We start from the raw sequence: 25058 nt of genomic DNA, 5'->3' as shown, positions 1-25058 counted from the left end.
ATCATACAAAATAGGTTCTTGTGGTGCAGTAGTAGTAAGAGGGGGGTTAACTGATTACAGCCAGCTAAGCATGTTTGTGCGGTGTCGGAGTAAGACTTGAGTGGGAACGTCTGTGACTCAGGGCTAAAGTAAGTCCAGGATTAATCAAGTTCTTCTAAAGATTTCATTGAGCCAAACCAAATACATTCTATACAACTTGGTTACAAAAGTGCATAAGGTACAGAGTTTACATTTTTTTCTTACATCTTGAACTATTAACTGCTTAAGAAATATTGAAACTTTTACCTTTACCTGCCTTGGTTTTCCAATAAGAAGAGAAAAAGCTTTACCCACAGGGCCCCTGGCAACTTCAAGGATTTGGTAATAGCTTTGTTAACGAAACATCTGCCATGATATATGAGCAGAAATGTAGGAGTAGAAATGCAGAACTTACTAGGCTATGCCGAGAGTGGGCAGCCTTTTCTTTTCTGTTCTTTTCCTTTCTTTTCTTTTTTTCAGTAAAGTGACTTTTATCTTCAGTTGAAATATAGTTGACACACAATATTACATTAGCTACAGGGGTACAACATACAACATAGTGATTCAACAAGTCAATGTGCTATATGCTCACCACAAGTGTAGCTGCCATCTGTCACCATCCAACAGTATTACAATATGTTGTGCCTTTCATCCCTGTGACTTATTCATTCCATTATCGGAAGCCTGTCCCTCCCACTCCCCTTCACCCCTTTTGGCCATTTTCCCTCTCCCGCCATCCCCTCTGCCAGTCATCAGTTTGTGAGAGGGGGCAGTCTCATCTCATTCGTTGCCCCTAAGACATTGATGTAGGGTTGTTAGTTGCCCCAAGATACAGGACTACAGATATAAATATTTCTTCCATGGGGAAAAAAAAATTAATGCCTGGAATTTTATTCTAAGTCCTTTGATTAGTTTCCTAAATTTGACATCTCCTTGACACACACACATCTGTGAACTTTGAGTCTCCCTCTCTCTCCCCACTTCTTTTTTTCTCTCCCTCTTCCCTCCACCCCACACCCCTCCTTCTCCCATCTCTCTCTCAATTCTAATTAGAACTTAATATTTTAAAAATTCATTAAGAACAAGTGGAGGACATTTGTAAAGTTCCACTTTAGTAAGTAGCTCAGCTAAAGATAGCTCTGTAACAAAGTATGGAAAGAGAAGACTGTATCAGAATCACAACTGGTCTTTTTTTCTTCATCCCTTAAAGGACTGCAAATTTTCCATTGATTTTATCAAATTAATTCCCTCAGTTGATTTGCATGTGAGGTAGGAAAGTGATGCTTTTCAACTGGCCACCCCTTGGCCACAAGGTGGGAAGGTAACCAGAGAACCTCTCTGCCCCTGACATATTCAACTCCTTATACATCCAGATACTAAGGATGAAAGCAAAAGGATTCACATTTGAAATTTATTTAAAGAGTCCCATTTAAAGCGACTATTCAGGGACACCTGGGATACTTGGTCAGTTAAGCATCCGACTCTTGATTTTGGCTCAGTTCATGATCTCTCAGTTCATGAGATTGAGCCCCTGTGCTGTCAGCACAGAACCTGCTTGGGATTCTCTCTCCCTCTCTTTCTGCCCCTCCCCCACTTGCACACATTCTCTCTCATGCACACTCTCTCTCTCTTTCTCTCTCTCTCAAAATAAATAAACATTTTTTAAAAAAAGAAACAACTATGCATAATACTAGTAGTGGAGTAAAAATAATAATTAAACCTTTTTTATAATTTCTGTCATTTCACAAAGAGAAACAGTTCTTGAGTCTGTTGGATTTGTTGTTACCCTTGACAGTAGGTCCAAATGACTTGGCCCACTTTTATAATCTGCCCAGAACACCTTGTAAGATTCACTTTGTGACAGTGACAGCATTACCATCATTTTACCTGACCAGCATCCCCTCCACACACACCAAAAATTTTTGTTCCGAATTTGGTAAGATCCTGGACTATTCAAAAACTTCCATTGCTTCCAGTGAGGCAGAAAATCAACATACTACATCCTCCGGTGTCCTGTCTGGGGAGGGGCTTGGGAGAGACTGAAAGTCTTAGATGAAAACTAAGGATCCTTGATCCAACCAGCACCAGAGGCATCCTCTTCTCCCTCTGAGGGGACCCTGCATCAAATCTAAAAGTATGGAAATCTGCCAAGCCAAAAGGTCAGGTCATGCTCCTGGGAACTCAATAAAAGTAATACCCCTGACTCTTCCCGGAGCCCCGTCCCTGAAACTCCTGCACGGGAGACGTCAGTCCAGCCCTTGTGCAGCCCTTGTACCCCTCTACTTCTCAACCACCCCTGTAGTCTTCCAACCCACCACCTCTCCCTCCCATGCTAAGTTTTGTTCCCTTGGTCTTCCTGAGATCTTAGGAGGGAAAAGGAAACATAACAAATGCACAAGAGAATGAAAACATCAAATTTTCTAAGTCTCTCAAGTATGGGACCAGAATGCAGATGATGTATGACTATTTCTATCACACCAAGAGATTCCTTTTGCCCTCTACATGACTCTCGCACTGTCAGTCTCAAGACAGAAGTGTCCTCAGGCAGAGGTGGCTGTCACGGTTGTTTTGGGGGCCAAGAGTGTTTATAACCCCTTCTCCCATGATTTTCAAGATAAGCCATGTGTAAATGCTTCATTCATTCACAAATACTTACAGTGCATCTCATATGAGATACATCATTAAAAAGGACACAGTCTCTGCCCTCATTTGCTTCTTGAGACCATGGTATGTTTGGTCTCTGTCTCTTTCCCCACAGCCTCCCAGTTTCCCACTTGATAGACAATGTGATAACCTCACAGACTTCAGCACCCTTCTTTAATCTCCCACTTTCTCTCCAGTCCAGTCTCCATACTGATGACTCAGGGAGATTTCTAGATACCACTTTGCTTCCCGGGTCAGGTTACCGGCTGATTAAAGTTTTCAGTGGCTGGCACACCTGGGTGGTTCAGTCGGTTGAGCGTCCGACTTTGGCTATGGTCATGATCTCACAGCTCATGAGTTCGAGCCCCACGTCAGGCTCTGTGCTGACAGCTGACAGCCTGCTTCAGATTCTGTGCCTCCCTCTCTCTCTGCCCCAACCCACTCGCATTCTGTCTGTCTCTCTCAAAAATAAACATCAAAAAATAAATAAAATCTTTAGTGCCTTACTGTTGCCTTAAAAATAAAGCCTGAACTCCTGAGTAGCAGAATAAACTAACTGACAGTTCTCCAAATATACGATGATCTCAAGGCTCAGGGTCTTTGCATCTGCTGCTCTCTCTACCTAGAATGCTCATCCTCCTCCTTTATCTGGGGAACTCTTACTGATACTTCAAAACTCAGTTGAGATGTCACCACCTCCAAAAAGCTCTCCATGACTACCAATTCACCCATTCTGAGTTAGATGTCCCTCATTTCTATTCTCTTAGCACTTTGTTAATATCTCCATCATAGCAAAGGTATATTGAATAATAACCTTATTTACCTACTTCCTCTCCAGTTAGACTGACAACTAGATACTATACCATTTATCTCTATCTTTATCTATCACCCTAGTAGACTGTCTAGCACATGGTAGGTGCCCAGAAATCATTTGATGAGTGAAGAAGGTCCACATCTAGGAGGGAAGATAGAAAAGCATAACTGTAACAAGGTGTGATAAATACTAGAGTGGGATACAGTGACAAATGAATGTAAATATTAGAAACATCTGCTTGTAAAGAAGACAGGGTCAAGGAAGGAATCCCAGAGAAGATGCTTGGACTGGCTTTGAGGAAGAGTGGGAGATCAACAGGTCTATAGGGAAGAGAATGCAAAGAGAACAGTAGCATATGGAAAACCCTGGATGCCTCAATAGTCATGAAGCCTTGGGGAGACTTCTCTTAGAAGAATGACTCCAGTGACAATAAGAAGAAGATATTGGTGGGAGAGTGACAGGAGAATATTGGAATAATCCGGGTAGATACCTGAATTGCACTAGTTAGCAATGGGTTACAAATGAGGTCAGAGAGAGGAAGTGAACCCAGCATGCCCCTCAGATTTCTCACTTGAGTGAGTGGTAGTACCGTTAACCAGATTTAGAGAAAAAAAGTGCTTTGGGAGAAAAATGCTAAGCCCAGTCTGCTGGTGTTGAATTGGAGGTGCCTATTGGACATCCAGGTAAAGATGTGTAGTGTTCAAGGGGATGCATGAGCATGAAGCTCAGAGGAAAAGTCTGGCTGAGAATGAAGATTCTGTTATAACTTCACTGGAGCTTTCATTTTACTTCTACAATTTAATACTGTGCCATGAGGTTTCAGTCATGGGTGGGAACTGCTGGGAGAGCAATAATTGGTCCCATCTCTGCCTCTGGCTTGGATACAGTGGCCTCCGGTAAGCTACTCGAATTCAGGCTGTGCCTGTGCCTTATGGGAAAGGAGACAAGGAGAACTGAACAAAAATGTTGCAAACATTGCCCCTAAAACAAATTAATTTAGTCCTGTCGTTCATCATTCTTCTCTGAAATGTGGAAGTCATACCAGTGGGGTAAACTTCTGCCACTGCCCAAAAGCCGTACTTTCAAAGACCACCATACACAAAGTGGAAGGAGAAGTCTTTTCCTTTATTGCACTGAAGTCCTTACCCCTAGAAAATCCTCTTTAAACAGAGATATTACTCTCTTGCTACTACAAACATGTGTTTGTTCTTTCCCCTCATTTTGGGGGTGGGGAGTGGTCTTATTTTAGTGCTGTCTTGCCATTGTGATGGCAACTTTTTATTCCACTTCTTGCCCGGCACCCATCTTGATAATGCTCTGCTATGGAGAGTTTATTCACGATTCTGTCTGCATTATAGAGTTTAGGTTGAGGTCTGCTTTTAGGGACCCAACTAAAATAACATTTTTGCAAAGCAACTCATGGTGCTTTCCCTGGCCAATTTTTTTTTTTTTTTTTTTTTTTTTTTTTAACATTTATTTATTTTTGGGACAGAGAGAGACAGAGCATGAACGGGGGAGGGGCAGAGAGAGAGGGAGACACAGAATCGGAAACAGGCTCCAGGCTCTGAGCCATCAGCCCAGAGCCTGACGCGGGGCTCGAACTCACGGACTGCGAGATCGTGACCTGGCTGAAGTCGGACGCCCAACCGACTGCGCCACCCAGGCGCCCCCCCTGGCCAATTTATCTTAAGTGACTTCCACTGAAATGAAATATATTTTAATTCAAAGTTTCCTGACAGTAATGGTACTGTGGGAGTTACCTGATGTGCTCATGGTTGAACCTCTTTTATTCCATCTAACTATTCACAGAGGCTAAATGGGAATTGCTTATGAAGCCTGGGCATTTCTTACAATTCAAGAGGGACTGGTATTTAACCAAACAGTTCTGGCAATCAGTTGCGAGCATGGCAAAGATTTAGCAAGGGCATTAGTCATGTGTGGAGAATGGAAGATCTCATTTTTAATTCAAACAACTGTGATGGAAAACTCATCATCAAACTTGAATATCAACCAACCATATTTACAAAGAAGGCGATATCACAATAGCGCCCAGGGGAATTTAAATGATGCATGATAAAAATTCTCAGAGAAGCCCAAAAACCGATCATCTCATCCAGCATGCTGAATTAAATGCTGCACTAAGTCCAAAGCTGGCACTGTGTTCAATGAAAAGACCTTAAAATATTTACTTCTTGTTTCAAAGCAAAGGTGCCAGGTTTGTTTGGAATTGTGACTTCAAACATATTCCCTAATTTAAAAAAAAAATGCTAAAAGTTTAATTAAAGCCTCTGCCACACTGACTGAAAATAAGTAACATATCACCCCAACTTTATGGCCTGATATTTTAATTTCTGTAAAGGTAAATTAAGTTTGGTGGTCAGATTCAAGATGTAGCCAGGAATTAGCTGCTTCTGAGAAGCAGCGGGCTGCAATCAAATTGTTCAGATGCTCTCTGGAAACCAGTATTCTTTAAGGGATGCTTTTCTAATCTGTTGGAAATGCAAGGTGAGTAGAACCATCCTTGGCTGAGTTAATGTTTCCTTAATTAACAGGTAGGAGATCAAATCATTGAAATCAATGGGGAAAGCACAAGAGACATGACACACGCCAGAGCAATAGAGCTCATCAAGTCGGGAGGAAGAAGGGTCCGTTTGCTGCTGAAGCGCGGGACGGGGCAGGTCCCGGAGTATGGTACGTTTCATGTTTTGATTCACCTGTTTTCTGTTTCTTCTGTGTACTGTAAATGCCTATGCTTATTTGTAAAACTGTATCAGTTCTCTAATTCTACCTAAATATAGACTTGGCTATCAATAGATATATACATGCATATGTACATTTAAGCCGAAGATTTATATGCGTGTGAGCTCTTTCTTTTGCTCCCTTGGTTAAGTGATGTTTAAAATAGCAAATAGAGGACCTTTCAGGGCATCTCTGAGCGTGCAGGGAGATCCAGCCACCACTTATATGTTAGAACTTTTGCAATTTGACTAATAGTCTTCTGTTCATTTGAGTCCACAGTAATTTATCACTTATTTCCTAAAATTGCTCATGAATCACAACTGCCCTGTAGGGTATGTGACTGGGACCAGGGAACAAAAAAGAACAGATCTTCAGGTGGGGAGATTAGAATGTAAACTTCATGCAGTGATTGCATTTTCTTGGCATTTAGGGATAGTTCAAAAATTCACTCTAATGTGTATCTCTGTGCTTTTCAGGAAGGAATTGAAGTACATTAGATTTGGCTTCAGAAGTCTTTAATGGTGTTATTTTTCAGCAGCCCATTTAAGACATCACTGACAGTTTTACTAAGAAACTGCCGGGTGGTCATTACATGAGAAGCATCACACCCTGAACTGGCTGTAATTAATCTCAGGGAGTGACAGAAAGACGGACAGATATCAGTGAAAACAGGCGCAGGGGGCAATGGGATTTAACCATGGTCTGAATAATTAGCTCAAATTGTTGATCTAGAAAAATTGATTCTCATTTTCATCCATTCATCCCCTACCACCCCCCCCCCCCCTCACACACACACACAAATTCTAAATAACGCTTTTCCCTCTCAAATTATGCTTACCTTAATTACGGGTAACTTGCCTAAGTTACCTAATAATGAGCTGAACACTTCCTTAGTTAGCAGGCAGTATAGTCCTGAGTTCAGTTGAAATATCTGAAATCAAATGCCCTTAAAAATTTTGTTTTCGTGGTCTTGAAACCCCAAAAGGACTGGCAAATACTCAAAGAAAGCGTTGAGAAGTTTCTGTAGGGCTGGCTCTGTGCCCATGGAAAGATTTCATCCCAGGTCCCATCCTTAATGTTTGGATCTAATAAAATATTTTTAAATATGAGTATTAGCAACAAGCTCAGGCCTGATCCTGTTAAATGGCACCAGCACTAATCCTTTTGTAAAGACTCTTACTCTTGGAATAGGGTAACTTTTTGCACTCCAGAGCAATACATGATTCAATAAGACCAAACTGACCTGTGTGAATTAATCACTTCTAAAAAATACCTTATTTCAAAGGTATGTTTCATTCCATGGCATAGACCCATTATCTATACCAAGGAATTTCCATAGAGTTAATATTGTTCTTATTTTACTAACAAATTAAACTTTAAGAAGTTAATCTGAACAACATGGCTATCCCGAGCTTTCTTTTCTTTTATAAAATCACTATTTGGTTCCCATTTTCAGCAGCTTGTCTATAGTGAGCTATAGACACTATAGTGTCTATGGTGAGCAGTTACAACAGTACCACTGCCCAACTGGCAGCATGACTCAGCTTATAATGCCTACGTATGATGCTGTCTCAAAGCATCTTTAAAGAAAAAGTAAAAACATGTTTTTGAACAAGACAAAAATTCAGGATCATGTCACCATGATCCCATTAATTCATCCATCATCTGGAAATATATGGTTAAGGTTAAATTCTAAAATTAACCAACAGGGTTTGTCAAACATCTGGACACAGTTTAGAGGGACCAATTGTCAATATGGTTAACTCCAGAAGTACTGCAGAGTTCTTCTAAATATATTCCCCTAAAATGTAACATTAAATCATACTTGCCAATGGTTAGAGTTTGTCAGCTACTGTCGATGTTAGAATGACCTAGATTTTGATTGTAAATTAGCTTTCGAGATTATGTCACAAAATAAGCAATTTAAATTTTTTGTATTTATTTATTTTTGAGAGAGAGAGAGAGCGCACGCACACACACACGCACACACACACACACACACACACACACACACGTGGGGGAGGGGCAGAGAAAAGGAGAGACAGAATCACAGGCGGGCTCCCCACACCTCAGCACAAAGGCCGATGTGAGACTTGAACTCACAAACTGTGAGATCATGACCTCACCACCCAGGCGCCCACAGAGTAACCAATTTAATAGAGAAGAGCAAGATCTTCTCCTTTAGAGAAGTAAAAGAAAAATCACAAACTAAGTAAACATTAGCACTTCAGGAAAATCTAAGCTGAAAGATGCCTGGTTTTGCATGACAAACTGAGAAGGTAGGGATCAGACCAGATCTTTGAGGATAATGCCATCAAGTGATATTTCTGGAGTCATAGCAACTAATGAGGAGGGTGTTTCAGGCATCTCTAAGACCACACACACATTCAAAAATCTGCTGGAAAGATTCCTGGGACACAGAATATAGTTGTACTCACAGGTAAGATTTATCATAATGACATAGTAAGGATACACAGTGAGATCATAAGGGGGAGAAACAGGCAAAGTCTGGAGGAATCTAGGTACAGGCTTCTTTATTGTTTCTCTCTCTCTCTCTCTGGGTCACCCAGAGATCACTCTTCCCCCAGCAATAAAAATTCAGCAATAAAGGTGTGATACTGTTACCCAGAGCAATTCATTAAAGATTTGGCACCCAGGGCTTATACTGGGTGCTGGTCATGCAGACCACTCTCTGCCTAGCACATACCAAAATTCTAGACTCCTATAAGAAAAGCAGGTGTTCAGCATAAATTGTGTTGTTTGCACGGTTATCCATGAGACACCCTTATCATTTAGGGAAGGGTTTATATTAGTGTAGGAGACAACTTACCTGTTACAGTCCCAGAGGCCAGCCAATGGCCAACCTTGCAAGCAGGTCCCTTTAAGGATAACAGTCTCAAGGCTGTCATGTGAACTCCTGTACCAGGAGCAAGCCAAAGAAGCAGCCACAGTCATTTTACAAATGACCCCAGCATAAAAGGACTGCTCACAGCTAAGGAACATCATAATTCCTTCATCACCAGTTAAGTAGACTATATCATGAAGCAGAATTTTTTGTCCAACGTCTGAACACAAGATGGGGGAGGTAACAAAACCGAATAACAGAAACAAGGACAATGAAAGAAAATGCTTGAGTTAGCCAGTAGATATAACCAAGAATATAATCCACTTTGTCCAAATGGCACCCTCATCACAGGAACACTGAATTTTCCATCAACTATGAGCTTAATCCTGTGTTTGCTTCCTTTGTTTGACTTTTAAGATCCTAAACTTAGCAAAAATTCATCCTTAAAGATAGTTAAAGGGGGTTATCAGAATCTGTAGGATACATAACCTGCTAGGGAGGTGTGCGGATTTAACCCAGCCTGGGAGAGTGAACTTTGAAGAGTAGATCGACAACCAACAGCCTGTGGCAGGGTTTTAAGTGATATCTACCAGCCCTCCCTCAGATACCTGCAGAATTCTGAATTCACAACAGCTCTGAAGCAAGACCCTTATCTGGACATTTGGCCACGTCAAGGAAAAGCTGATTTCAGTCAAGAGAAATACAGAACTCTTGCTCTGAGTTCCTAAGGTGATCTGTGACAGAGAGATAAGCGCAGGTACAATTGAAGGAAAAAAAAAAAATACCAAGGGTAATCTGTCAGATTGTTGACTAAACAAAATCAGTGTGAATCCAAGTGAGCTGAGGAGAGGAATAAATATGCTGCAAATATGCCATCCATAATTACCGCAAGACTAATCGGCAGACGACACCCCAGCCAAGTCACAGGCATAAATCAGTAAATGCGGCCGCGGAGGTAGGAGCTGCACACAGGCTGTCGAGCTGCTGCAGGGGGAGTCAGCAAGCGATAAGGGCTTTGAAGAAGTTGCTTTTATGGCTAAGTCCTTGAAGGAGATGGATACTTCAACTCTACTTTAGTCCTCAGGATAAGAATTTGTTGATTATAAACTCCGCGGGAAGCGCGAGCTCCCCCCTCCCCTGACACACATCTCAACAACTGGCAAGAATAAGGAAATTTCACTCCACCATACTGAGAAAAAGAATCCGAAGATGATGCCTCCAAAGTAATGCCCTCCTTGACACTGGTTGTTGCTATTTGAATTAAATCTTAAAAGGTTAAGAGAGAAGAAAGCATGTATCATGGTTGGAAAGCTGCACAGGAATAAATTATACAAATTAGCTCCCTGCCTTGAAATACAGGTGTCCTTCATTAGCATTCAAGGAATCGATGTGAACACTTACTTGATTTAGATGCTGAGCCACAGAGCCAGGGTCAGGGTAAATAGAGGTGCCACTGGATGAAATAAAAATCAACCAGTTCGGACCAACTTGGGCCTTTCCCCTGGTGATATTTGCTGTTCAAATCTGATTAAATTCAAAATAAAACAAAAGAGAAATATGCTTTCTAGTCTTAGTGGTCTAGCCTGTTTATTCTCTGAAGAGGCAACAGAGCATGTCTTTATGACTACCAAGGTGAAGGGAGTCCTGTTGCAAATGGAGAGGGTGGTCTTAGGAGACCAGGCAGGGTCAGAAGGATGAAGTGAAATTTTCTTAGTATCGGTGGCCCAGGGACAACGAACACCAAATGCCCACGCAAAGGGAAAAAGAAAGAGTCAATCTGAATTTGACTTCTGCCTACCCTTCAATTTTGAAAGTGAATTATGTCTTTAATGGGTTTGGACTTGATTACAGGTCTTTGGTAAATGGAATTGTTTTCATTTTGTAAGCACAATAAAACTGCATTAAGGAAGTAGAGAAAAGATAGGAGTCAGTAACTATAGCTAAAGAAATGAATAGGCCAAATAGTACTGCCTTTCATCAGGAAATACACATGATTTACAATTTATTAGAGCACCAGATTAAGCAGTACTGGTCTCTACTTATATGGCAATAGGCAATGTTTATTTGGGGTTTTTTTTCCAAGAATATACATTGGCCATTTGCAACAACATGGATGGAGCTCGAGTATAATACTAAGTGAAATATGTCAGTCAGAGAAAGACAAATACCAAATGATTTCACTCATGTGGAACTTAAGAAACAAAACAAATGACAAAGCGGGAAATAAAAGAGAGAGAGAGAGAAACCAAGAAACAGACTCTTAAATATAGAGAAGAAACTGATAGTTACCAGAGGGAAGGTGGGCATGGTGGCAATGGGTTAAAGCAGGTGATGGGGATTAAGGATTTCACTTGTCATGATGAGCACTAGGTGATTACAATAAAAGATTAAAAAAAAAGAGAATATATATTGACAAGAATATATATTACAAGTGAACATTATAAGCATACTCTTATCTTTTTTATAGTTATTTGTTCAGCAAGAGCTTCCGTCCCTCTGACCATACGAAGATAAATGCAGACAGTATACCCCTACTAAATATTAATACAAGACAAATCTTGTAATTAATATCATCAGTTCACATCATTACTGTTCCCTTAACTAAATCAGGATTTTTCTGGGCACTAACGATGTGCAAGGCACTTTGCTGGCACTGAACACAAGATACGATCCTGGCCCTGGGTGAGCTAACAATCTAAGAATGAGGATATATGTAACCACTGATTCTAACAGAATCTAACAGAATCACTGGTGACTGATTAAAAGGTCTTCACAGATCTGCTCTAGTAAAAAATTTAGGTGGGTTTTATTAATTATTTGTGGGATTTAATACATACTTCTAGAGTATTAAGGATCCTTGAAAAGCACTTGGCTTCTTTAGTTTGTTAAACATTGCCTTTGTAATATTTATACCAATGCTTTGTACATTTTCTGAAGAAAGGACTCGCTGAGTATACGTAAATTTCTGCTTAGACCTTGTCTGAATTATTCTAAATTCTAAGTCAGTAAACCCAAACTTCATCTGGCAAATTTGCTAATCACCGATGTTCCCCTCCTGTGGCTGTCAGCCCCAAGAAGCCTGGAGCACTATGACCTCATAACCGGAGGGTTTGTGGGTGTGCTGCTGTGCCCCCACGATAAAAGGAGAGAGTCTCCATTGTCTTGGCTTCTTCCTCAGAGACCACGTTCAGTAGGCTCTGCACTAATTCACCTGCATTTTTAATAGGGCAAAAGGCAGCTTGCTTCAATAATAAATTCTGAAATTTAATTTCAGCTTCTGACATTCATGGTTGAGTGTATCTTCCTTTTCCATGAGAGGTTCCACAAATCACTCCAGTACACCTCTACTGAGTCAGACCCAGGGAAGAGCTCAGGCTGTCCGGCAGAACTCCGGGCCGCATCATACAGAGGACAGGGTTCGTCCTGCCTAAAAAGGCTCGTGACTGCTCTCTGCAGCATGTAGGTGAGCCCAGCAAATGCTCTGTGAAGCTCCCAATAAGTTCCCATTTCATGGAGTCAGAGGCAAAAGCTTCCTTAAAAAACACACACAACTTTGAGATTCCGTTTCCCCACTGTTCAGCAAAAAATTCATTTGTTATTTTAAGTGATTTTAGGAGAAGGATGAAATCTCATTTCTTCACATTGTTTTATTGGGGCCCAAGGACTATAATGAATATTTGCTCTTTTTGGATACCCTTACATGATTTCCAACGTGCATTTTTCTCTTTTAAGGATATACTAAATGACCCCCTTCCCCAAGTCCTCACTTGTTAGGCATTTAAGACTCTGGTAAAATATATTAGACTACATAGTACCCAAGAAATCTACCAAGAAGAACCAATTAGGCCTTTGAGGTCCAACCACCCTCATTTTCCAAATACATAAGTTGTTGGCCACGTGCATCTTAGAAAACCTAAATATCCCAGTGCTTCCAGTAACCCATCCTGGAGAGTCAGAGTTTAGGCTCTGATAGAACATTCCCTTCCTTCCCCCAGCATGAAGCTGGGCTCTCCCACGGAGGACTGCTTCCTCAAAAGTCCAGGGAGAAGGAATTTTCTTAGAGAAAGCACTACTGAATGCCGTAAGAACATCAATATGGATCCCCAGGAAGTCACACATTTAAGAGAATGTTTTTTACAAGGAGCGGAGGGGAAAGGGGAGAGCAAGGATAAAAGTTAAGAGACAAGAAAGCGGGCAGCCTGGTTTTCAAGCTGTGTGCATATGCACGCGTGAACATGATGTGTGGATCTGGCCCAGGACTCTGTATTTTTAAAGCTCCATCTCAGGGAATGCCATGCTCCCAAGATTACGGGGTGTATCTTCTCTGGCTCTGCTGTAAAGGCCGGGCGCATAGGAGTTTTTACTTCTCCTTGGCCCCCACTGTCAGGTGTGCCTCCCCCGCTCTGCAGGCTGTCTAGTCTAAATGGTTTTTGTCCTGACACTCACAGCATTAACAACTTAAAGAAAGGAGACTAGATCTTCCTCCCATTGTCCTCCCATTTTCCATCTCTGGCCTTTTTTGACCATCCAAGCTCAGCTCCCATCCTCCTCACAGAGGACAGGCTGACCTTGGGGTTCAAGAGTTGATTCGAGATAAGCTTCTAACCCCTCAGCTGCACTCATTGGGAAGAGGGTGCTAAATGCCAAAATCATTTTCCCCGCTGTCTGATTTTTTTCTTGTCTCAAAGTAGGGCTGATACAGAAAAGGTTTTGATCCCTGCGAAGCGGTCAGCCAACCAAACTCTGCTCTCCAGGTGCTCAAAGCAGTATATCAGTTCCTTAAGACAAACTCTTGGGTAGGTCCAGCCAACTGCCATAACCAGCAACCGTGGAGTCTCCAAGTCACTTTCAAGCTTTCATTTTTTAACTAAGGCCCTCTAAACTTTTCATTTCTAATGGAAGAAATAATGAGTCCATGAAGCCAGATTTTTGTTTTTTGAGAAATCTGCATACAGCCTTGCTCCAAGATAGGATTGTGGCAACGTTCCTATCCTGATAAAGGCTTCTTAATATTTCTTTTTAACTTAATTCCCTCAGTCAGGACCAAAGATGAAATTCTATAATGCCTTACTCCAGGCTTGAATGATGCACTCTAATTATAGCAAAATCTCTAAACTTTGAGAATCACACACATTTTTCAATGTGCTATTTGGGCTCAGTTCTTGTTATTTTTTTCATAGAATGAATGCACACTTAGTCCTGACTAAAGAGCTGTTAACTATAATGTGGCTCAGACATTTGCTTACAGAATAACTTGCTTTTACACTACTGAACAAAGGTCTCTGATTTTCTCAGCATGTGCTCTGTAACACCTAGTGATTCTGGCCTCATCAGGACCCTAGGTGTTAAGGCCGAACATACACACTCATAACATGTGCATTGAATATGCCAGCATACAACTCCATTTTTCACATTTCACTGCAATTTCTACCCCAGCCTTCACAGCAATTTATTTCCACCATGTTCTGGGTTTTTTCTTTGAACTTCTGTCCATGAGGTTTCCTCGCACATGTATCTTTCAAGTCCAGTAAAGGTCACATTTAAAACAAGATGAGAGCCTTCTCTCTGTGTGACACTAAAACAGCTTGATTCTTTTGGTACAAAATTACTTGCATCTTGGCAGGGCTAAATGGTAAACTCAATTAATAAGTCCTGAAATGTAATTTCCATTTCTAACATCCGTAGTTAAGCATTAGTTTTCTTACCACAGAGAGGTTCCGCTTTCCATTTAACCTCAAGGTGCTAGTGCTCACCCTTGGTCTCCCTTCCCTCAGACACACGCCATGCTGTGAAAAGCACTCCATGTGGCATAATCAGAAATTTACGTGGAGCGCTGTTCCATTCTGCATACTGAAGCCATGCAGACATAGCACCCCGTTTGGAGCAAGTTAGGTATTTAGATGGGGAACACCATCAGTAATGCCAGCAAGGAGTACATCAGGCTCAAAATGTCTGAGCTGCACGGCTTAAGTTGTTCCGATCACATTAACCTCACATTCACCTTCCTTTCCCCCGGGGCTGCACGGAGCTGAGAAAACACAGTAGCGGGCAAGGGGTGGGGGTGGGGTGGTGGCCGTTGGTGCACCTCCTGGGTCCTGTCCCTTGGAGACTATTGATTTGGATATTCTAGAGTGTCTAGTACCCATCTACGTGTAGATAAAGACCTGTAGCCCAAGAGCTGAGAAAAAGACAAAGCAAGAGAGCCACCGAGAGGGTAGCTTCATAGCATGGCCCTGGGACAGGTGAGTACCTCAGAGGAGAGCAGGCAGGGTGGGGCTGCGTTTCTTTTCCCTGCTTTATTTTTTTTCCAGAAAACAATTACACTCAGCAAGTCAACTGTGCACTTTGACTATAAATAAACAAATTGTCAGAGGTGAGGGAAGCTATAAGAACATGTGAGATTATTAGCAAAAAGAGAGATATAAACATGGGCACACCACGTTTTCATTTTTTCAGTTGTTCATAGTTTGGAACTTGATTACTGTGACTGATTCTCAAATGACAGCGGCTATCGCTAAACATCCCATTTTTGTGAGACAATTCTACAAAAACTGTGATATGACCATTTCAAAAAATTTTTAACATCTGTGCCTCCCTAAAAGCGCCTCAGGATGCCCTCAATATTTTGAGAAAAATCTACTTTTGGAATACACATGTAGCTCAGTCTTGCACTAATTTCATGCTGCATGCTCGACAGGGGTAGCTCTACTTAAAGTCTTTATTCTTACTGCCTAGATAATTTGTATTCGGCTGCTCTAAACATACTAAGCAATCTTGACTCTAACAGTAATAATATATCTTTGTCACTGGTTCTGTTAATTCTAATGATTGGTCCTAGGCTGTTCCTCCCCTTCCTTTAGGAATGGTACCTTCCAGTCTCTCCATGTGCATGAAAAGTGACAAGCATGGGTCCCCATATTTCTACTTATTGGGCCACCCTAAAGACACGGTTTGTAAAATCTGCATGAATATTATCTTTCTCTAATGAGCTTTGGTTTTGCATTGTTTGTAACTGATGTATAATGCTTTTTCTTTCATAGTAGCTTGTCTAATTACTGCTAGAGCTCTGGAAAATACATGTAGCTGAGACCTTACATTATCCTTATAAGGATATGCTATCCTTATAAGGATAGAATTTGTGGGTTCCTGAAAACTTGAGATGCACCAAATTCCAGGGGTCTGGTCCAGAATGGCCCCAGCAGGAAGGAAAGGGAGGGAGGGTACAGCAGACCGCACTGGCAGAGTTCTGCTCCACACACTTCCAAAAATCCTCCCCAGGCTTCGATGCAAATGATCAAATTGGTTTCCCCTCAACCCAAGTTCAGACAGCTCTAACCCAGGGCACCCCTTTGGCACCAGACAGAAGGAGAGCCGCATTGCCAAACATTCTAGCCCTAGGATCTCTGAACATCCCCTGGCATCACGGTATGTCCCTCACCCACCCTGTGGTCGCTGTCCACACAGGACTGGAGCTTCTCACTTTCCTTCCTTGTGCTCAAAGATACACCAAATTTGGGGGGGGGGGGGGGGGGGCGGGGATAGTTGTGACTTTTTAAAAAGTAGGCATAACTTTGTATCTGAACATGATTCACCACTATTTCAAAATGAATATTCTTAAGTGTTGACTGTATTTGAGCCAGCACTTGGAAAAAGGCTTAAGGGGAAAAAAATCCCATACATAAATAAAGCAGAATATAGATGATAGCCTTGCAAATAGGGTTCAAGCAACTTTTCACCCCTCAAACACACCCCGAGGGTGGCCCACGTTTCCACTGTGAAATCCTGCAATGGGCAGGTGGCTACTGCCACATTTTAATAGGTAGGACTGGAATTTTAAAACATCAGTTTGACTTTTCGGCAGAAATTGATACCATGCTCAGTCCCCATGGTTAGGCATGGAAGCATGAATCAGACTGACACGTTTCTCAATTCAGGCTTGATGTGACCCCACTGACACTGTCACAGCGATGGTTAAGCATCTCTCCACCAAAGTCTTTTAAGCTAGCTCTCTGAATTTTTCCTGAAACATATTTTCCAACTGTTAAGGACCCTGCAGATTGCCATTGGGATTGGTATAACTCTAACGTGAAAGATAATATTTACTCACTAAGTGAGTTATTTGGCCTAATGCTAAACAATTCCTTACCAAATACTTTTATGCCCATATAAGTATTACACACACACACACACACACACACACACACACACAATTGCAATTATTCTTTGAGCATGTCTTAAAAAACAGATGTTTTAAATGTATCATTTCTCTAAAGTGTCTGTCTCTCAAGGATGTTATGATCAGGGGAAGCCTGAGTCAGAGCATAAAGGAGAAAGCTCCAATTTACTGGAAAAGGCGTAAAGCCATGGAACAATTATAGGGAAGTCCAGTCCATTGACTATGGTTTAAATAGGTATAGATTTGTGTTTCTGACAAAAGAAAGGTATATGCTTACCATTTAATTTACTTTACCTAGTCTGTAATCCATGGAGGTGAGGAGACCTGAATCAACCAATTAACCAGTGTCACCAGCCAAAAACAAAAACACAAGAAGGCTCTTTGTGGTTTCTGTCCAGTCTCACCAACATCTGTCAGGCTCTTACTCAATGCTGGGATGTAAAGATTAATAAGAGAGCCTCTGCCTATATGCATTCACAAGTAAGTAGGAGTGACAGGGAGAAAACCAGGCAGAGGGGCAAGTATGAGTAGTATTGGCAAAGGAGTGATAAGAGTTCAAAGAAGGCAATATACTAAATCTGCTTAGCAGAGTCATAGAAGGTTCTACTTTACATTTTAGCCGGGACCTGAGTGACAAGTATGATTTCACCAGTGTGGGCAAGACGTAAGGCTGTTCCAGGCAAAGGAAACAGTTTGACCGAAGTCAGGGAGTCATGTTGAGAACAGCTATCACATAGGCTAAATGAGAAAGGGGGGCCCTAAATAAAAGAACACAAAGGTGGGTTCAATGAGAAAGGGCCTTGTATGCCAAGCAGAGGAATTTGGATTTTATATAATCAGATGTCACTGAAAAATTGTTTGAATGAAATGGCGAAAATATCCGTATTTGGAAATATTCTTTGATACTGGATTTTATAAGAAACTGGAGACAGTTAAAATGCTATTGTGGAGGTTGAAACACATGATAAGAAGACCAGACTTGGGGGAGTGATAGTGGAAATAGCACATTGTGAATAGATTCTAGAGATACTCCAGCCATTCCGTTGATGGAAGTAACAAAACTGGTGAACGATGAATATGAAAGAAGGGGCTCAGGGAGGAGGCTTGTGGCCCAGGACTCACTGGAAGATGACACCTACAGGTGAAGGAGGAAATTTAAAAAGAAAGATAACGAGGTTAATTTTGGACTTGCTGAATTCTGGATGCCCAGAGGACTCTTACCAACAGGGTAGTTGGATAAGGCACTCAAGGGCCAGAGCACTGGGGGAGTCCCTAAGAGGACAGTGAGGGCCGCAAATGGGCCTCTCTCAGAGGCCCCTCTGTGTACAGAGAGGAGAGTCCATGGGACATGGTCACATCCATGTGGTAAGTAAGAGATCAGGAGAGGACAATCCAAAAAGCAAGAAGAGAACCAAAGAGAAGAGTGGTGGGAGCCAGAGAGAGGGTTTCAGGAAAGCTACAGGGAGAATGACCCATTTTCTTGATGAAAAAGTGGTTGCTCTGCCCCAAGATGGGCTGGGAGCAGGGTTAGGAAAGGAGTGGGAAGCAGAAGGAGGAGGAGGAGGCAGGGACTAGAATCCACTTTACTGCCTGGTTTAACACAATGCTGGGTGCATAGCATTCAATAAATGGTAGTGATTTTGAGGGTTGTGGGTAGGAAACGCCTTCATGCACTACTCTCCATGGACCTCACCACGGGACTTCCCCACAGGGTTCCCCATATTCTGGGCCACAGTGGGAATCCACGAGTGAGATGGCAAATAACTAGAGATCCTACTTAGATCCAGTCATGGGTTTAAGGCCTGGTTTGTCTGGTTTGTTTTTTCAGAGGGCAGGGATAGGCAGGGCACAAAGATGAATGACACCATTTCTCCCCTAAGGGAACTATGTATATAGAGCATGTTTAAGGAAAACATGGTGCTCACTGTTCACAAAAAAATATTCTTTGGGCGCCTGGGTGCCTCAGCCGGTTAAGCATCTGACCCTTGATCTCAGCTCACATCTTAATTTTAGGGTTGTGAGTTCAAGCCCTGTGTTGGGCTCTATGCTGAGGGTGAAGCCTACTTAAAAAAAATACTCTGTACTGGCACTCATTAAAGTCACTCTCAAATGTATTACGTTCCTGGATTGATGTACAAAACATTTTGAAAACAAGCATGATCTGCTTAATTCCCCTTTCCAGGGACACATTTGCCCTTTGAAATCTGGATTCCATCATCAAGTTTCCAATGAAAGTGTCCCCTCAATGATCACCAGTCTTACCATGGTAATGAAGTCCAATGACTAATTCAATCCTTTATTCCCCTGGGACTCCCTGGAGTAGTTAACACTACTGATCAGTATATTAGCTGGATTTTCTCTTGCTGCTCTGATTGCCTCTCCAGGGTGTCCTTCAACACTCTTCCCATCCAGCAAGGCCCCTCCCCAGATTTTCCCTCAGGATCTCACTCTCCCCCAGGGTTCCACCTGTCAAGACTGTGCAGATGACTCATTTCTGTTTTGTCATGTCTGGCTTCATTCCACAGCTCCACCCTGAGATTTCCCACTGCCTGCTAGACATTTCTAGCCAGATACCCCACATTTGTGTATTCAAAATTATATTTATGATCTTTCCTCCTAAAAATACTCCTCCTCTTGAATCACTTGTTAATTAAGGGATCATCAATCCTCCTCATCACCCACCTCAAAACCATCTTGACTGCCTTCCCTATATGTATAAAGAGTTCCCAAGAGGGAGTGATTTTATGTCTCTCATTTCTCACAATGGCTTTCTCTCCATTCCTATTGTTTAGGGCCACTCCACAAGGTTAAATAGCCTACCTGTTTTCTGTATTGCTCTGGCCAATCTTCCCAGCTCATTGATACCAGAGCAATAGAGCAATTGGTTGTCCTTAAGGACTTCCCCCCACACCCCGCCCAAAGACCTTTTCCACAAACACTCACACACACACACACACACACACACACAGACACCCTTAAATTAGGGCCAGAACCATCCCTGGTTTGGCCCCATCCAAATCAGTCTTGTCTCTTATCTCCCACAATATCCTATTTCATATCTGTGCCCCAGCTACACTGGAGTATTTGCCATTGCCCTATATTCCCACCTTCATGGGTGGGCACATGCTGATCCCATGTTTGAGAAACCCTTTTTCCAAATCATGTCCTCCTTTAAGAACCACATCAAAGGCTGCCCCCTCCATGAATCCTTCCCCATGTCCACCAATCAGAAGTAACATCCCAGTCCTCTGAAATCCCATAGCCCTTTATATATCCCCTGTTCCCTCTTACTCTCTGTTTTGCAACATAATTATCAATATCCACCTACTTCCTCCCCTTTCTGGAATTCAAATACTGCTCATCACCCTGGATTATTAATATGGTGCTTTATAGAGTGAACAAGTGAGTGCATGAATGACTGTAAGTCTCGCAGTATCACAAAGTCATTATTCTGACAGCAGATCTCAATGTAAGCTTTTGTAGATGGTTGCAGAAGGCATAGGATGGTGTCCCAACTTTCCACTGACTGTCTCAACCTAAACCAGAAGTAGCACTTTGGTTGTTGTTTTCATAAATTCCCACTTGTCTATTTTCTTATAGAAAACAAGAGTGGAGTTAAGCACGGAGTTAATTCTCTGTTAAGAGTGGAGTGGAGGAAATCTGGCTGATTGACTGTTCCAGGCAATTATTTTTGGTTAATCTAAGTTATAATGTTTCTGTAAGGTGTTTTCTCTCAAACTGTAGTTCTGCCCTATGTTGGCATTACAAATTGTAGCTTAACATGCCAGAGTTGCTTCTTTGCTATGGAAGTGCCATGTATAATTGTCTCCTACGGGAAAGTTGAAACAAAAGCTGTGTAAACAAAAAAAAACTGTGAAACAAAAGCTAATGTAAGGTCTGTGTGGGATCATGTACCTACCTTCCTGTAAAAAGGGAGCCACTCTGGAAAATTCTCTAGCTCTTTGTCTAGTCTCCTGGATCTATTTTTTTCAACCAAATTGATTTATTTTATGATATGCATCAGACATTGTTTGATGCTGTTGGGGCTACAGAGAAAAAAAATGTGGCATTGTCCCTCCCTCACCTCCAGGAGTTCTCTATCTCATGGGATAGCTGAAAATACTCTCTGGAACAAATACAAGACAGTGCAAACCCAAATGACAAGGGAGTTTGAGACGGGGCGGGGGTGGGGGGGAGGGGGAATAATGACCAGAATAGTCAGAAGGGATCCTTGAAGGAAGCCAGTCTTGAGATAACCCTTGAAGAACCAGAAGGTTTGGGATGAACAGAGTGGAGGGCAAAGGACACTACAAATAGAAACTGTAGGAGATGATTTTGATGCTAAGAAGCAAACTGATGTGCTTTGAAGTGTTGGGGTTCTAGCCAACAGCTAAGAAGGAATCCTTGAGATGTCTTCAGTGCAAAATGGTGGTTTTATTAAAGCACGGGGACAGGACTCATGGGCAGAAAGAGCTGCACTGGGGTTGTGAGGAGTGTTTGATTATATACTCGGGAGTTGGGGGAGGTAAAGACTAGGGGAAGTTTTCAAAAGGACTTTTTTTTTTAAGTTTATTTATTTTGAGAGAGACAGAGACAGCATGAGTGGGGGAGGGGCAGAGAGAGAGAAGGAGAGAGAGAATCCCAAGCAGGCTCCACACTGCCAGCGCAGGGCCCGATGCGGGGTTCAAACCCATGAAGCCCTGAGATCATGACCTGAGCCAAAACCAAGAGTAAGATGCTCAACTGACTGAGCCACCCAGGTGCCCCTCAAAAGGACTTTCATTTCCTAAGTAGACTTATAGGATCCTGGAGGCCTAACTATTGATAGAAGTTTTTTTTTTTTTCTTGTAAATTATCAAGATAGTTACAAACTGATAAGAGAACACAGTCCTGTGGGACATGAGTCTATCAGTTAACCATTTGTTTTTCCTTTTCCTTTGTTCTTGGACAGCCAGGAGTGCATGAGGAATGTCACATATCTCACCTTGGTGGGGGTGGAGGTGGCTGTTAGAATATGCTTTGTCCTCAGCTTGCCTTTGTTTCCCACATCACAAACGAGGAGAGTACAGGGTAGCCTTCTGAAAAGCAGAGGGAGTAGAAGTGCAAGAATTGTGAATGTGTAGAAGAGGCCAATATCTATAAACCAGTGGCAATGAGGAGGCACAGAAGATTCTTGAGCATCACACTGAGGGGACCAAAGAAGTATCTTAGGGGTGGTGGGGAACATTTTTGGAAAAGGTTTTCTTTTTCTTTTTTCTTTCTTTTTTTTTTTTTTTTTTTTTTTGGAAATACTTTTCAAACTCATGGCTACCTATTAGAAACAACTGGGGAACTTGTATTTAAAAATTACCAGTAGAGGCTTCTTCTCAGACCAATTAACCCATGAAGGTGAGGAATGATGGCCGTGGGTGGGAGTACAGGCTCAGGTACGATGTAATTTTTTTTAAGTGTGTCCCTGGTCAACACAATGAGCAGCCAGAGTTGTGAATCACTGGTGGACCAGATAAGAAAGTAAATCAGATAAAGAGGCTATCACAGTAACTTAGAAATGCAGGAATGGGTCAATGAGGTGCTGAAAACAGTTGAAATGAAATATAGGAGGGTTGACAATATAAAGAACCTTGAAAGAAGAATCATTAAGACTTGGTGACTGATAGCATAAAGGGAATAAGAACTGGGGAGGCTTCAAAAGTCATCCCAAGTTAGGAGCCTAAGTATTTGGGAAGATGGAAGAGCAGCTGTGAGGAAAAAGAAATAGGAAAATTCAGAAATGATGCCATTAACAAGACAGGTGAGCTTTCAAGAATTACTTAACTTCTCAGGGCCTCAGTTTTCTTATCTGCACAATGACAGGGTCCTGTTACATGGCATCTTCAAGTACTAGCATTGAAAGTAATGTGAGTGAACTAATCTGAGGAGTGGGGGAGGCATGTGGGATTTTAAGAGATTCAAATAGTGGTTCATAACAAGCAATTGCATCAGGATAGTGCATCTCTAGCATGTGAAACCCAAAGGGCAGTGGGAGTCCCCAGGGAAGAGCACAGAAAATTGGGGGTGAGAGGAAGGCCATGAAAGAAGAGAATAAGAATACAGAATTTTCCTCATTGCCTGCTCCAGGCTCTGTATCGCCTCCCTGCTACCTTGTGACAGGTAGGCAGTGACACAGTGGCCACTGTCCCTCATAACCCCAACATTAACATATGGACACAGTCATCTTTTATAAGAGTACTTGGAGTTGTTTTCATACACTGGATTTTTCTGGAGAAAGACTGTCTCTTGTTAACATAAGGCCTTCAAAAAATAAATTGGGTCATTTTCTCATTCATTTTGAAAAGTCACTAACAGAGAAAGCAAGTAGCAGGAATTCTTAATATCTCTTTCTATATTCAAGATACCCCCTTTTTTTCATATAAAATGCCAGAAGGGAGAAAAATTATCTTTTCCAAGTGAAATACATCTGTTCAGTTGGCCTTTCCCATTATTTCCATCAATAGCTTATTATCCCTGGGCACACAGCAATCAATACAGTAGCTTGTTTTCAAAGTGAAATATCAGGGGATGCCCACACCAAAAAAATCTCACTGCTTACTCAGCTTGTAAGTGATTGTTGGTTGCCTTCAGAATGTCAAATACAGTAAAATTGAGTCCCAGTCTTTCTACAGCCAAAGCCATAGGGCACCTACAACCTCTAGCTAGAAACCCCTGGTGCTACTATGGTTGGGCTACAGAGATGTACAAATGGCCCACGAGCATATGGTAAGATGCTTAACATCACTCATCAGCAGGGGAATGCAAATCAAAACCACAATGCAATATCACCTCACACCTGTCTGATGGCCACTATGAAAAAGAAAGGAAAAGAGTAAGCGTTGGCAAAAAGGTAGAAAAATTAGAACCCTCATTCTGTTGGTGGGAATGTAAAATGTGCCGCCACTATGGAAAATGGTGTGGAGATTCCTCAATAAAATTAAAAACAGAACTACCATATGACCCAGCAATCTTACTTCTGGGTATATATATCCAAAAGTATTGAAAATGGGATCTTGAAGAGATATTTGCACATCTGATGTGGTTTTGGAGGGCCGGTGGGGGTCCGGAGCCAATGGCCAAGAAGGAATTATTGAGATGTGTTTGGTGCAAAAAGGTGATTTTATTAAAGCACAGGGACAGTATCCCTAGGCAGAAAGAGCTGCACTGGGGTTGTGAGGAGTGACTGATAACATACTATGGAGTTGGGGGAGGCTAAGGCAAAAGGGAGGTTTCCAAAAGGACTTTTATATGCTAAAGAAGACTTTAGCTATTGTCTAATAGGAGGCCTAGCTATTGTCAAGCGAAGGTTGTTTTTCCTTCTGGCAAAGCATTAATGTTAAGACAGTAGGGAGACCTGGAGAAACATTATACTCCAGCCTGTCTCAAGTATTTGTCAATGGGCTGCAGGTTCTAAAGAATTTAATTTTATTTACATTTTCTTCTTGCTTTTGTTCCCCATACCACTATGGAGGGGAGGGTGATGTTAGGGCTCCAGGAAACTGAGTCTATAGGTTTCTGGAAATTGCCTTTTTTCTTGTAAATCATTAAAACAGTTGCAAACTGATGGAGACTCATGTCCTGCATGACTGTGATCTCTATCGGTTAACCATTGGTTTTCCCTTTCCTTTGTTCTTGGGCAACTAGGAGTGCCAGGAATGTCACACAGATCCCACCTGGGGGTGGAGAGGAAGTTGCTAAGCCTGTGCTTTGCTCTCAGCTTTCCTTTGGCTCCCTCCACACACCCATGCTCTTTGCAGCAATCTTCACAATAGCCAAGAGGTGGAAGCAACTAA

At 42.0% G+C, this 25058-nt stretch overlaps 1 protein-coding gene across 6 annotated transcripts in view; it reads left to right on the top strand.

Moving 5' to 3' along the window:
- Positions 1–25058, top strand: part of MAGI2 (membrane associated guanylate kinase, WW and PDZ domain containing 2) — a 1340829-nt gene that overhangs the window by 1263306 nt on the left and 52465 nt on the right. For 4 of the 6 annotated variants that reach the window (XM_078442525.2, XM_078442526.2, XM_078442524.2 and 1 more), the window contains one exon: positions 6028–6166. In XM_078442525.2, coding sequence (XP_078298651.1) covers positions 6028–6166 — 139 coding nt within the window. Of the gene's footprint in view, positions 1–6027; positions 6167–15897; positions 16009–25058 lie in introns of all 6 variants that reach the window. The other 2 variants (XM_078442528.2, XM_078442530.2) reach the window with 2 other exon arrangements.

This window comes from Panthera onca, chromosome A2 (assembly GCF_046562875.1).
Source record: "Panthera onca isolate mPanOnc1 chromosome A2, mPanOnc1 haplotype 2, whole genome shotgun sequence".
In the NCBI taxonomy this organism is placed as follows: Eukaryota; Metazoa; Chordata; class Mammalia; order Carnivora; family Felidae; genus Panthera; species Panthera onca.
Note: the sequence above shows the minus strand (reverse complement) of the source record. Positions and strands in the feature narration are given on the sequence as shown.